Here is a 12,984-nt window from a genome sequence, read left to right on the forward strand (position 1 = left end):
CATGGATCCAAGCCAATATTGTGGTCAGTGGATGTTTGATAAGAATTTTTGTTCAAATAATATTAAGCAGCAAGCTGTACATGTGAGATCCTGGGACCTTTAATATAGAAGTCAGCGATATCTTAATTGATGAAAGAAGTTCTGCATAATCTATAATTACCTGATCCAGTCACTAGTCTTTAGAGCGGTTTTCAACATAGCACATCGATGTTTAGCAGAAACCAAGCCCTGAAATAAAAAGAAATTTTGTTAACAAATATTATATGGTGACTCTTTAAAAGAATTTCGGATCCTATCTTACAATAAAAGAATGGAATTTTTAGACAATATGGGCCGGGGGATCAGTACGACAAAAGGGACAAAGAAAAATATGGCCATCAAAGCCAAATATTCTTTACACTACAATAGGTCATTATTATATTATATTGGGATCCAAAGAAAATGTGGAGTCTTTTCAAGCAGATTTTTCACAGACTGAAGTAGTCACTTACACTAGTGCAGATTTTTATAATTAATTTCAATTACATGTATTTATTTAAACTTTTTGATGTGAAATTGAGATTTGAATCAAACACACATCTTTGATATTTTTTGTATAAATAAGTTCAAAGATAATATACATTAAATGGCACTTCGATCTTGCTAAGCAATATGGGCTTTCATGCGCAAATTACATTTACATGCAATTTAAATTCTCAAAGCTCAAATTAAGCCTCATTTTAGTACATTTATACATATTAGATTCCTGTTCAATAATGTTCCATTTCAATATACCCTGTAGTACCATATCCCTAATAATCCCGCATTTATGACATTTATTTCAAAATTTTCATCTCTCTTTTGATTTCTATCTTATTTACACAGAGTGTATAATAATCGAGTGCTGTGGGGCTTTAATTTCCGCTCATTTACAAAACCAATATCAGCATTATCCATATGCTCCAGGAAGCAATCCTATTGAGTAATAAATCTGTTTCACCATTTCAGGTAGAGTTGTGTAATCATCCACAGACATGCGAAGAGTACATTTCTCTGATGACATTATACGGCCATGTTTGTTCAAATCTGACCAAAAATTGATTTTTTTTATCATTTGAAGATTTCCCCTTTTGCCAAATGAAAAGCTTTTAAGCTAGAAGTAATATGAACTGCCCAGCAGGACATTTTTGTCTCTGTATTTGAAGTATACATTACATCAGACACTTTGCATGTTCTTCAATGCAAGTGAAGTAGACATCAGTATACGCCTCACAAAACACAATATTCTAAGACATAATGTCCTAACATGAAGGGGTCATCATAGAACCAGACTTTAAGTGACTGCATGGATGGAATATATTGAGGCAAACATCCAAACCAATTACTTGTTTCCCCCTAAGATTTCTCCCTAGTGCGATATATATTACATAGCATTAGGATTTCACAAACCAATATATAGAGTGTCAGAGGTCAAAGGGTAAGGTCATAGAGAGGCCGAGCGCCCTGGTTTATATACCAATATCCTAGTTATGTACCTATAACTAGTGTAAGCTGAAATATATCATAGATATATATATGATAGAGGAACTTGATCATGCCCTTTTGATATAACTATATAGTGTTATTTCACTGAGGAACTTGATCATGCCCTTTTGATATAACTATATAGTGTTATTTCACTGAAGCATTGTCATAATACATTAAACACAGGTAAACCAGTCCTCCCTCTCATGAGCATGAAGCAGGAGCAGAAACTACCACTTTTATAGACTATGACCTGTCTCGGACAGGGGACAGAACGCAGAGCTTTCCTCAGATGGACAAAGCTCATTGCTCAAAGCCAAGAATGAGGTGATGCATTAGTGTAAAATGTCTTGCTCTTTTCATCAATTTATAACTATGTATACATAAGCTCAGCTCAGGTCTATCATAAATCCAAAGAATCATGTTGATTGAGACAAGCTGGTAACAATAATGATTATTTAAGACTACAGTGTAATTGTGAAAGTTCAAAATATGTTTTCAAGATGGCGGCTGTGAAAAATAACAACACTTTGTCGGGACCATGTCAGTATCATTTCATGCAAGTTTCATCCAAATCGCAGTGGTAGAACTGGAGACGAAGTTCAAAATGTGAAAAGTTTCTGGACGGTGGACGGGAAGGGGAATTTGGCAACACGGCGACGGACGAAACGTGATGACTATAGGTCATCCTAACCCTTCGGGTCAGATGACTTTAAAAATGTCACAAATATAAAGAAAACTAGTCAAACTGTTTTATCCTGTATACTATTTACAATTTTACTTGTCATCAGCATATACCATATAATGGATAGCTAGGGATTAAAAAAAAAAACAACTGGAACACTGCACTTGTTTGTAAACATATTGATTTACTGGAGCAGTAAATTCTGAGTGTTATAGCCCCAAGTGTCTGTTGGTTCAGTCTCTGATTCCATTACGTAACCTCTGGGATCAATATCATGCTATATAGAGGCAGGGAGCAGTTGGGAAACATACAGAGTCGAACGCTGCCCTATCTTCTATTATATTTAATTATGAAAGCTCAATTTTATTGACAACTCATTCAAATAATAATTCTTAGAAACAATAATCAGAATTAAAACTTAAGCGTCATCAGAATGTCATTCCAGATTATTATTAACTAGAATTGAAAGTTAATAATGAGGAATTAATACCTCTGCTACACATGTAAGACCATCATAACCAAATGATGTTTTGAAAATAGAATCAAATATATTCACCAATAATCCATACTCATTTATGTTCATTTTGACATTTCATTTGGTAACCATAGCAACCAAATGACACCTGATGTCTTCAAAACTAAATGTATTTCTCCTTGAAAATATATAAATTACGACCAATCAGAACCCTCCATTATATTTCCATGGTTACCACTTTATTCAACGATGCATGGACATGATATGTGAAACTGCACTTGAATAAGTTTGAACAAAATCAATCCAGAAAGACAATTAAGTAACTGACAATTTTACAAAACCTGTGTATTGAGATCTGGTTACCATAGCAACCAAAAACAATTAAGTGTTATAGCACATCTAAACATGGTCCCTAACATCACTGTGAAGTTTCATTGAAATTGGTCCAATAGTTCAGGAAGACTTGTCTGGACAAGATTTACAGACAACAGACAAACAGCTAGGGAGATACACCTACCATTATATACAAATGAAATGACATTAGCATGGAATACAGAGGATTCTGCTTATTTGAATAAGTCATTTTCCAGAAGAAAATATTCAAATAACCAGAGTATTCGAATAGGCGGAGATGGCATTTTGCACCTCTGTTTGACCCCCCCCCCCCCCCACATATAAATGTGAACTGGCAAATAGATATCGTTTCATTTACTTGATAAATATGTAAATTATTTACACTTAAAATCGAACAAGTAATTATTTTCGAAGTTGTAAATCAATTTTAATTGTTTAATAAGAAAACTTATGATCGTGATTAAACTTCAAAGTGCTTATTAACTAGCAGTGTTGTTTTGACACACTGGAGGTCATGTATTATAAAAGTCTATTCAAATACACGGAGTTGAAAAACAAAGATAAAGAAGGAAAAAATCAGGACCGCAGAATTTTATACAAATAACCGAAATATTCAAATAACAGTTATTTGATTATGTGGAGTCCTCTGTATAATCTTTTAGCCTCATTCCATCACCAATAGAAACAAAACGTTATCAGGTATCACATGTTACCTGATTGAGTCCCATTGTAGATCAATTAATCAGGTCACATTAGCCAGGTTACAGACACTAATTAACAGCCCAATATAGGCAGCTATATCACTATGTAAAGAACACTCAACAGATGTCTTTTGTTTGTATAGGGAGAAGGGTGTCCAACTTCTGGTCAATAACATTGATCTAATCATATTGTACAAGTCATTTCAGATCAAACTTGGTCTTGGTGATAAACACAGCTAGCTTTATCATGCTTCATATTCTCGTGTTCATATTATACAGATCATATATGTCAACTGGTTTATAGGTATTTGATTTTATATCTTAATAGCCGAGGGTCATAAAACTAGATGAAAGAAAAGAATCTTTGGTATGACCAGGCACTTAATCAGTGTTAAACACTAATAAATCAGTAAAATTTCACACAAACAGGAAGTAGTAACATCTCACAGGAAGTAGGAACATCTCACACATACAGGAAGTAGTTATACATGTACATCTCATACATACAGGAAATGGTAACATCTCACACATACAGGAAGTACTAACATCTCATACATACAGCAAAGGGTAACATCTCAATTATACAGGAAGTAGTTACATCTCATATATACAGAAAGTAGTTATATCCCATACATACAGGAAATGGTAACATCTCACACGTACAGGAAGTAGTTACATCTGGAGCTCATACATACAGAAAGTAGTTACATCTCATACATACAAAAAGTAGTTACATTTCACACATACAGAAAGTAGTTACATCTCATACAAACAGGAAGTATAGTTATATCACATACAAACAGGAAGTAGTTACATTTCACACATACAGAAAGTAGTTACATCTCATACATACAGAAAGTATAGTATATCACATACAAACAGGAAGTAGTTATATGTACATCTTACACATACAGGCATAAAGGCAAAGCTCAGAAGAGTACGTGTAAAAATGTGAATATATTTAGAATAACTTCAGAAACGACATTAAACACCTTGCATTGATTTTTATTAAACGCTATTCTTCAACACCATTGATGGATGTTTTGTGTCTAGCAATATATATTGATAGTCGTCATATACACTACAGGTCAGAAAGAAATAGTCCACTGTAATCTCTCAAAGTCGGAAAACTTGGCAACATGCCATGTATCAAAAAAACGCGGGAAATATGTGCCGTCATCTTTGGCACCAAGCTTCCTGACGTCACGGTTGGCGGTGCCGTGCGCTTGACAACACACAGACAGTATACCATTTTGACCAGTACATTTATTGTGTAGTTATTGTCTTTGTGTAATTATCTAAAACTACTTACAGTAATTTCAAAGTGTAACCTGATGGCACGTTTTGTTTATAGAGAAAATTTCAAATCTCGTCGTGCTGATAACGAGAATTAAAACATGGCTGCCTGCATGGAGGCGCGAGACTTTTCCCGCGGGACACGATTTCAAAGTCCAAGGAGTACTGGAATGTATTGGATTCTATATGCTCACACACGTGTTATGGTTAGTAGAGCTTCGCTCTATACGCGGCCTTTGGCCGCGCAGAGAGCTGCGCTCTTACTAACATCTCATACATACAGAAAGTAGTAACATTTCACACATACAGAAAGTAGTTACATCTCATACATACAGAAAGTAAGTAACATCTCGCATACATGTACATACAGGAAGTAGTTACGTCTCATACATACAGGAATTAAAGTCAGGAGTAACATTCTCATTAATTTTTTAAATAGAAGTCAGGTTCTACTAATTTTTTTGAAAATTAACAATAGGTGGTTGAAGGCCACAAGCTCCAAAGGGGAACAATACTTATTTTTGACAAAAATAGCCGGTTGTAAACAAGGAAATACACGGCTGTTTTTGCTGGCAATCTGCTTTTAACGAACACCCTGGAAGTAGTAACATTTCATATATATATACAGGAAATAGTAATATCTCACTCACACAGGAAGTAGTTATAACTCATACACACAGGAAATAGTTAACATCTAGTAGCTCACACATACATTAAGTAGTAACGTCTCACACATACAGGAAGTAGTAACATATTACACACACTTTCAGAATAGTAATAAAATATATCTCAGACAAATAAAAAATAGCAACATATCACATGAAAATAATTAACATATAAAACACGTAAAGAAATATGTGCATTACATTCAAATCAGATATATTAATGTATAGGAAAAAATACACACAGGGATTTTAAAACAAGAGGCCCAAAGGGCCTTAACGGTCATCTAACTACCTTGGCCATAGTAAAATTAATTATATATGGTGTCCCTTTGTCAGGACCATGTCATTCATTTTCAATTTCTTTCAACAAATTTTATTTCAAACAAGAGGCCAAGGGCCTTAACATATAGAAATTAATTAGATATATATAGTGTCATGGTAGTCATCTTCGATTTTGGGATCAACCAGATCTAGATTTAACAATACTTTGTCTGGACCATATCCAGGATCATTTCATGCAAGTTTCAGCCAAATCGCACCGGCAGAACTTGAGAAGAAGTTCAAAATGTGTTTTCAAGATGGCAGCTGTGGCGGCCATCTTGGATTTTGGATCAACCCGAAAAATAACAACACTTTGTCGGGACCATGTCAGGATCATTTCACTCAAGTTTCAGCCAAATCGCACCGGTAGAACTTGAGAAGAAGTCAAAAATGTGTTTTCAAGATGGCGGCTGTGGCGGCCATCTTGGATTTTGGATCAACCCGAAAAATAACAACACTTTGTCGGGACCATGTCAGGATCATTTCATGCAAGTTTCAGCCAAAATCGCACCGGTAGAACTTGAGAAGAAGTTAAAAATGTGTTTTCAAGATGGCGGTTGTGGCGGCCATCTTGGATTTCGGATCGACCCGAAAAATACAGAATCCACAACACTTTGTCGGGACCATGCTTCAGGAGTCATTACATCTCATGCAAGTTTCAGCAGAAAGTAAGTAAAAATCGCACCAGGGTAGCAACTACATGAGAAGAAGTTCAAAATGTGTTTTAACCAAGATGGAAAAATTAACAGATAGGTGGTTGAAGGCCACAAGCTCCAAAGGGGAACAATACTTATTTTTGACAAAAATACCGGTTGTAAACAAGGAAATACACAGCTGTTTTTGCAAATGGCAATGCTGCTTTTAACGAACACCCTGGAAGTAGTAACATTTTCATATATATATACAGGAAATAGTAATATCTCACTCACACAGGAAGTAGTTAACTAACTCATACACACAGGAAATAGTTAACATTCTAGTAGATCTCACACATACATTAAGTTCAGTAACGTCTGCACACATACAGGAAGTAGTAACATATTACACACACTTTCAGAAAGTAGTAATAAAATATATCTCAGACAAATAAAAAATAGCAACATATCACATGAAAATAATTAACATATAACACGTAAAGAAATTAAAAACATCTTGCATTTATATCCCTAAGAAATAGTAACATTGCATTTATTATATACAGACTTTTAAAATACTTAGACACACAAAATCATTGATTCTCTCGTACACATAGGATGTTGACATTACTTTTATTAACAGATATAATAATTTATATATATATATATATATAGAAACAGGAATATAAAAACAACATCACATACACAAGTATAATTTAAGTGACACCTGAAATTAACTACCGTATTATTTGCTACAGTTAAGCATCCCTTCCCTTTTAAAGTCCCCTTTTCTCCTGAAAAAGGAGTTGATATAAAAATGCACCACAATCCAATAGATTAAATGACGTTTTACAATGTGTGTATGTTTACTGTGACAGATTAATGTCCCATTTACGGAAGGAGTAGTGAAAAAGTCTTTTCGTCCATGTCAGGGTATCTTTTGGTTCCCTTATAAGCGCCTGATTAATAACAATCTGGGCATCATCATCATCTTCATCTAATGAAGAAGAATACGACAGAACTTTTTCTCGCTGCTTCGGGAATGGGGACGTTTGGCTCTTAATTTAGCAAAATGTGTATGCAACAAAACTAAGATTTGGGAAAAATTATAAAATATAAAAAAAGCATAAAAAATAAGATTTTTTATTTCCAGTGTAGTTTATGTTTTTTCTGAAAGCCAATTAACAAATATATATATAAATTAAAGCCTTAACCAAAGTTCATGCGATTGATATTTTTTGGAAGTTTTTCAAGAAACTTGATTTTTGGAAATTTAAAGCTGGAATCGGGAAAATTAAAAGAGGCTTTGCCATGGAGAATGGGGCCGAAAATTGGTCCAAAATCATGCTGAAAAAAAAACCTGTATGGTATTCATCTTGCTATGATAATTAACCCAGGAAGTTGGTCTTACACCTTGGTAACATTAACATATATATTGTACTCACCTTTTTTCCATAGCCATCACTAACTGGAGACATAATGCCAGCTATCACACTGTAGCGACCCGTTTTGTTCAATGTGTCCTTTGCCAACTCTAGAAAAAAAGTTTTGAAGATATTTAATTATAATTGAATAACAAATATATATAATTATATATATATATATATATAATAATTGATTCTACATCTTATTTAAAACAGTCATGATTTAATTGTATTCATAATTACAATTTCTTAATCTGCGAGGTTTTTCATTAAATTCTTGCCATATTCGTTTCTTTTTTTTAAAATTAGTATAAAAATTTTACATGTTGATTTTACTGCAGCTGGAATTGGATCTGGAAGGTCAATCATCAGGTGACCCAGGCAGCTCATCTGGCTGTTGACATTTTGATACTTGTGTGACGGAGATTCAATATTCAAATCTCGTGCTGGCCGCTAAGAGTATCAATCCTCTCCAACTTGTCTCAATTAACATACATTCCTAATTGCAGGATAGTAATATTCCGTGAATATATAATAAAATACCAGTCAGCTTTCCATACAATTTTCTTGTTATATTTGTCATTAACCGCCACAGGGTCATACAATCGATAATTTATTTTTTTCAGTGCTATGGAGAAATCATGAGTATCGTTCTACAAGAATGTGATATATACAAACAGGAACAGTTAATGAACATATATCCATTTAAAGAGAAATAAAGTCAAACATTACTATCCTTTTTCGTGTTCCAAAAAGAAAGGACCTTCTTTTATGTTTCGACTCGAGGAATCTGTCCAATGCGTCAACATTTATAAAACAACATATTCAGTAGTAATTTACTAATCTGTTACACCTAGCCCAAAGGGTTTTTCTTTATATAGGTAAGGAGTTCAACAAGATAATCAAATGATAATTGAATTGAGTATTAAGTAACACTGCATATTTATGTGAAAATCTAAATCAAAACCGAAAGTGACCCAAGATCAATATTAAATAAATGCATGAATTATTCAAACAATTGTCATAAACTTAAATAATAATTGTTGATTTAAGTAAATAAAAGCACATGTTTTCATTTGGGTAGGCATGTTTGGTAAAATGGTACAAAATGAGCACCAGGCAGGCAGACTTGTGCAATCAACATCAAACGTAAAATCGACCTCCAACTGAGAATCTCATTCTGGGTTCAGAATAAATTTCAAGAGCTTACCAAACATCCGAAGGTGCATGTTTGTTACCGGGCTGTAAGATCCACAGGCCAACAACACTACTTTCGTAGGTGTTGCCATGGTTAACCTCCCTGTCTTGACACCAGCTCGGATAAGTTTTACCACCTCCGGATCGTCCTCCGTCGTTTTTAATATTAAAAGTGACTAACTTTCGGAACATCTCTATTTTACTAACGAGAGGAAATTGTTCCGATATACTAACTTCCGGAGTAGGATAATCGGAAAATATCAACACGTGCTCTGATTGTGCTAGGATTTTTAAAACAGGTGCGTTACTAGCAACGAAAAGGAATCATCGGGATTCCGAATAAATTTCTAGAGCGCTTACCAAACATCTCCGAAAGAGAAATTGGGTGCCTGTTGGTTACCGGGCTGTAAGATCCACCACCCTGCAACACTACTTTCGTACTCATAGTGTGTTGCACATGGTAAACTTCCCTGTCCAGTTTAGCCAGTCCGGATCGCCCTCCGTCGTTTTTATTATTAAAAGTGATTAGCTTTCGGAACACCTCTTCAGATGAAATTGTTCCGAAATGCTACGTCCGGTCAAGAAGCACATGGCTGCACACAGAGCTAACACAGAAAATACGCAAGAAAATTGGAGATTTTTGTGCCGTGACGTACCGAGGAAAAAGACTGATAACATTAATATGAATAATCAGGTAGTTTATCACATTTAGTTTAAAAGCGTGCGTGTGTGCGTAAATCAACATTGTTTCCACATGTTACAAATGCCCTATTTTAGGTGGAGTATTTGGGGGAAAACAAAATTAGCAGATAGGGTACTCCCATAACATGAGAGTCGACTGGTAAGCCGTTTTTTTATCGGACGTTATTTTGCTGACTGTCGACTTTCATTTCCGAAGGCCTATTTCTTTATTGCAGCTTCCGACGTCAGATGAAGGCGGAAGGAAAAGTGCAATAATATCAATATTTCTTGCTCTAACAGTGATAACATTGATGTGTACTTACAGTTTAGGTATTAAAGTGAATAGTCGGGCAAAGAAAACCAGTCTAAATGCGTTCATTGGCCTCCAAAAGTTCTCGCATATTAATACGACGGTCAAGTTCTGCTTAGTTTCCCAGTTCTGACCATTAAAGTAAAGAAAAGTTGAAAGTATTGAAAGCAAGGCTGCGTGGAAATGTAACCACGGACATAGTGAGCCGGGAGGACGTTTTAGAATTTCCATACTTTAGATTAATTTCTTCACACACAGACAGATTTTGACGAGATATTTTATTTTTCCATTTCATAATATACTAGATACATTCACACCATTTTTACCGACTTTAGCCATCCCTGCCCCACTGTTCACTTTAATTATCCCATTTTATCTAGGAAACCCATAATTTGTGGCCTCATAAAATAGAATTTTAGCGGATTAGATATGATGAATCCCTTCCGTAACATTTTGACCTAGTTTTAAATATGGCGGCTGGTCACTACAAAAAACGGAACGTGAATTCAAGCGGGCAGAATGCAAGTAAAAGTAAAGGCAGATCAAGCGTTTTGTGGACTTTGCAATTCGTTTTTAGCTCACCTGGCCCGAAGGGCCGGTGAGCTTATATCATGGCACGGCGTCCGTCGTCCGTCCGTCCGTCAACATTTCCTTTAAATCGCTACTAGTCATAGAGTTCTGCATGGATTGTAACCAAATTTGGCCACAAACATCCTTGGGGGAGGGGGAACAGAACTTGCATAAATTTTGGCTCTGACCCCACGGGGGCAGGAGGGGCGGGGCCCAATAGGGGAAATAGAGGTAAATCCTATAAATCGCTACTTGTCCTAGAGTTCTGCATGGATTGTAACCAAATTTGGCCACAAACATCCTTGGGGAGGGGGAACAGAACTTGTATAAATTTTGGCTCTGACCCCCGGGGGGCAGGAGGGGCGGGGCCCAATAGGGGAAATAGAGGTATATCCTTGAAATCGCTACTAGTCATAGAGTTCTACATGAATTGTAACCAAATTTGGCTACAAACATCCTTGGGGGAAGGGGAACAGAACTTGTATAAATTTTGGCTCTGACCCTCTGGGGGCAGGAGGGGTGGGGCCCAATAGGGGAAATAGAGGTAAATCCTTTAAATCGCTACTAGTCATAGAGTTCTGCATGGAATGTAACCAAATTTGGCCACAAACATCCTTTTTGGAAGGGGAACAGAACTTGTATAAATTTTGGCTCTGGCCCCCCGGGGGCAGAACGGGTGAGGCCCAATAGGGGAAATAGAGGTAAATCCTATAAATCACTACTTTTCCTAGAGTTTTGCTTGGATTGTGACCAAATTTGGCCATAAACATCCTTGGGGGAAGGGGAACAGAACTTGTATAAATTTTGGCTCTGACCCCCTTGGGGCAGGAGGGGTGGGGCCCAATAGGGGATTTAGAGGTTAATATTAAAATTCCTTCAGAAAAGAAACAATGAACTTGTATTCAGAACATTACTTGGCATTACAAACCAGGTGAGCAATACAGGCCCTCTGGGCCTCTTGTTTCTATTTACTTGGCGGATCGCTTTCATCATGAAGTTTTGTCTGGGTCATGAAAGTTTACGTTAGGAGATGTAAATATTTGTTTAAGATGGATTTTACGGCTGATTTTGTCAAAAAAATTGTTGATTTATGAAAAAGAGGTAGGTATTTGACATTGATGACGATTTAAATATGATTTAAACGTTTTATATTGTCACAATCCAAACTTTGAAAATGTTACCCTCAGCATTGGGTAAATGGCCTATCGGAAGTTAGAGGTTAGACACGACGTAATGTTCCAAAAGTGTCTCGTCGTGCTATACCTCTAACATTGTTGGAGTAGCAGATAGGGCACAACTCTGCATATCTCATATATGTAACAGTTACCCAATTAAATAACAGTTACTGTACCCATTTGAGTAATCAATAAATTACCCAAATGAGGAGTTCTGTGAAATGAAAACACATAAGGTTGTTTTAAAATTTGTTATAAAAAAGGGCGTCATATTTTTTAGAATGCATTACAACTGATCTAAGAGTAGACTATGTTGTCTCCCTCAGGTTGGGCACATGTAAATTTATTGCTATTATAGCGATATATAGCTATAATAGCTATTTATAGCTATACAAAACTAGGGAAAAACAACATTTCTGGCGATAAAAATGCTTCTGCTCAAAACCGACTCCTGAAACTTGCAGGGAATGTGTATAAGGATAATTTGAACACTATGCAACCACTTTTCGTTCGAAACAATAGAGCAATAATTAACTTAAATAGCTTAATTATACCTCATCAAAGCTGCTTAGGTTTGAATGATTGCTACTTTGAGCAGCCAATTTGAAAGTCCTTCGCTGTCACATGTTCACTATAGAGCATTCCACATAATCTCTATAACATTTAATGGAATAAGGTTAAGCACCTGTTACACTGGTAATTGATTTTTTTTTAAACAGACTATAAAAGCCATCATATGACAGCAAGAGATTTTCAAAATGGCTGCTCAAAGTGGTTATGGAATAACAATACACTTTTTCCTAATAATAATCAACCTAAAGATTTTAAGTTTTAATATATATACTTATATATAATTATAGATATACTGGTATTGATATTTATCAAATTCATGCTAATTTTGATGTGTGTATATTATCTAATTCAGTGATTTTCTTACTCAATAATTTCAGTGTCCTGCACCTTTTGAAGTAGGAAAGCAATAGATTTCATCT

General features: G+C 35.5%; 1 protein-coding gene across 2 annotated transcripts in view; it reads right to left on the reverse strand.

The window, feature by feature from the left end:
* Positions 1-9,436, reverse strand: part of LOC138335177 (nicotinamide/nicotinic acid mononucleotide adenylyltransferase 1-like) — a 42,698-nt gene extending 33,262 nt beyond the window's left edge. For both annotated transcript variants that reach the window (XM_069284148.1, XM_069284147.1), the window contains exons 1-3: positions 9,270-9,436; positions 8,081-8,169; positions 161-228 (exon numbers count right to left, since the gene is read on the reverse strand). In XM_069284148.1, coding sequence (XP_069140249.1) covers positions 161-228; positions 8,081-8,169; positions 9,270-9,348 — 236 coding nt within the window. In that variant the 5' untranslated portion in view covers positions 9,349-9,436. The remainder of the gene's footprint in view (positions 1-160; positions 229-8,080; positions 8,170-9,269) is intronic.
* Positions 9,437-12,984: the final 3,548 nt, after the last annotated feature.

Source organism: Argopecten irradians, chromosome 11 (genome assembly GCF_041381155.1).
Source record: "Argopecten irradians isolate NY chromosome 11, Ai_NY, whole genome shotgun sequence".
NCBI classification, from domain to species: Eukaryota; Metazoa; Mollusca; class Bivalvia; order Pectinida; family Pectinidae; genus Argopecten; species Argopecten irradians.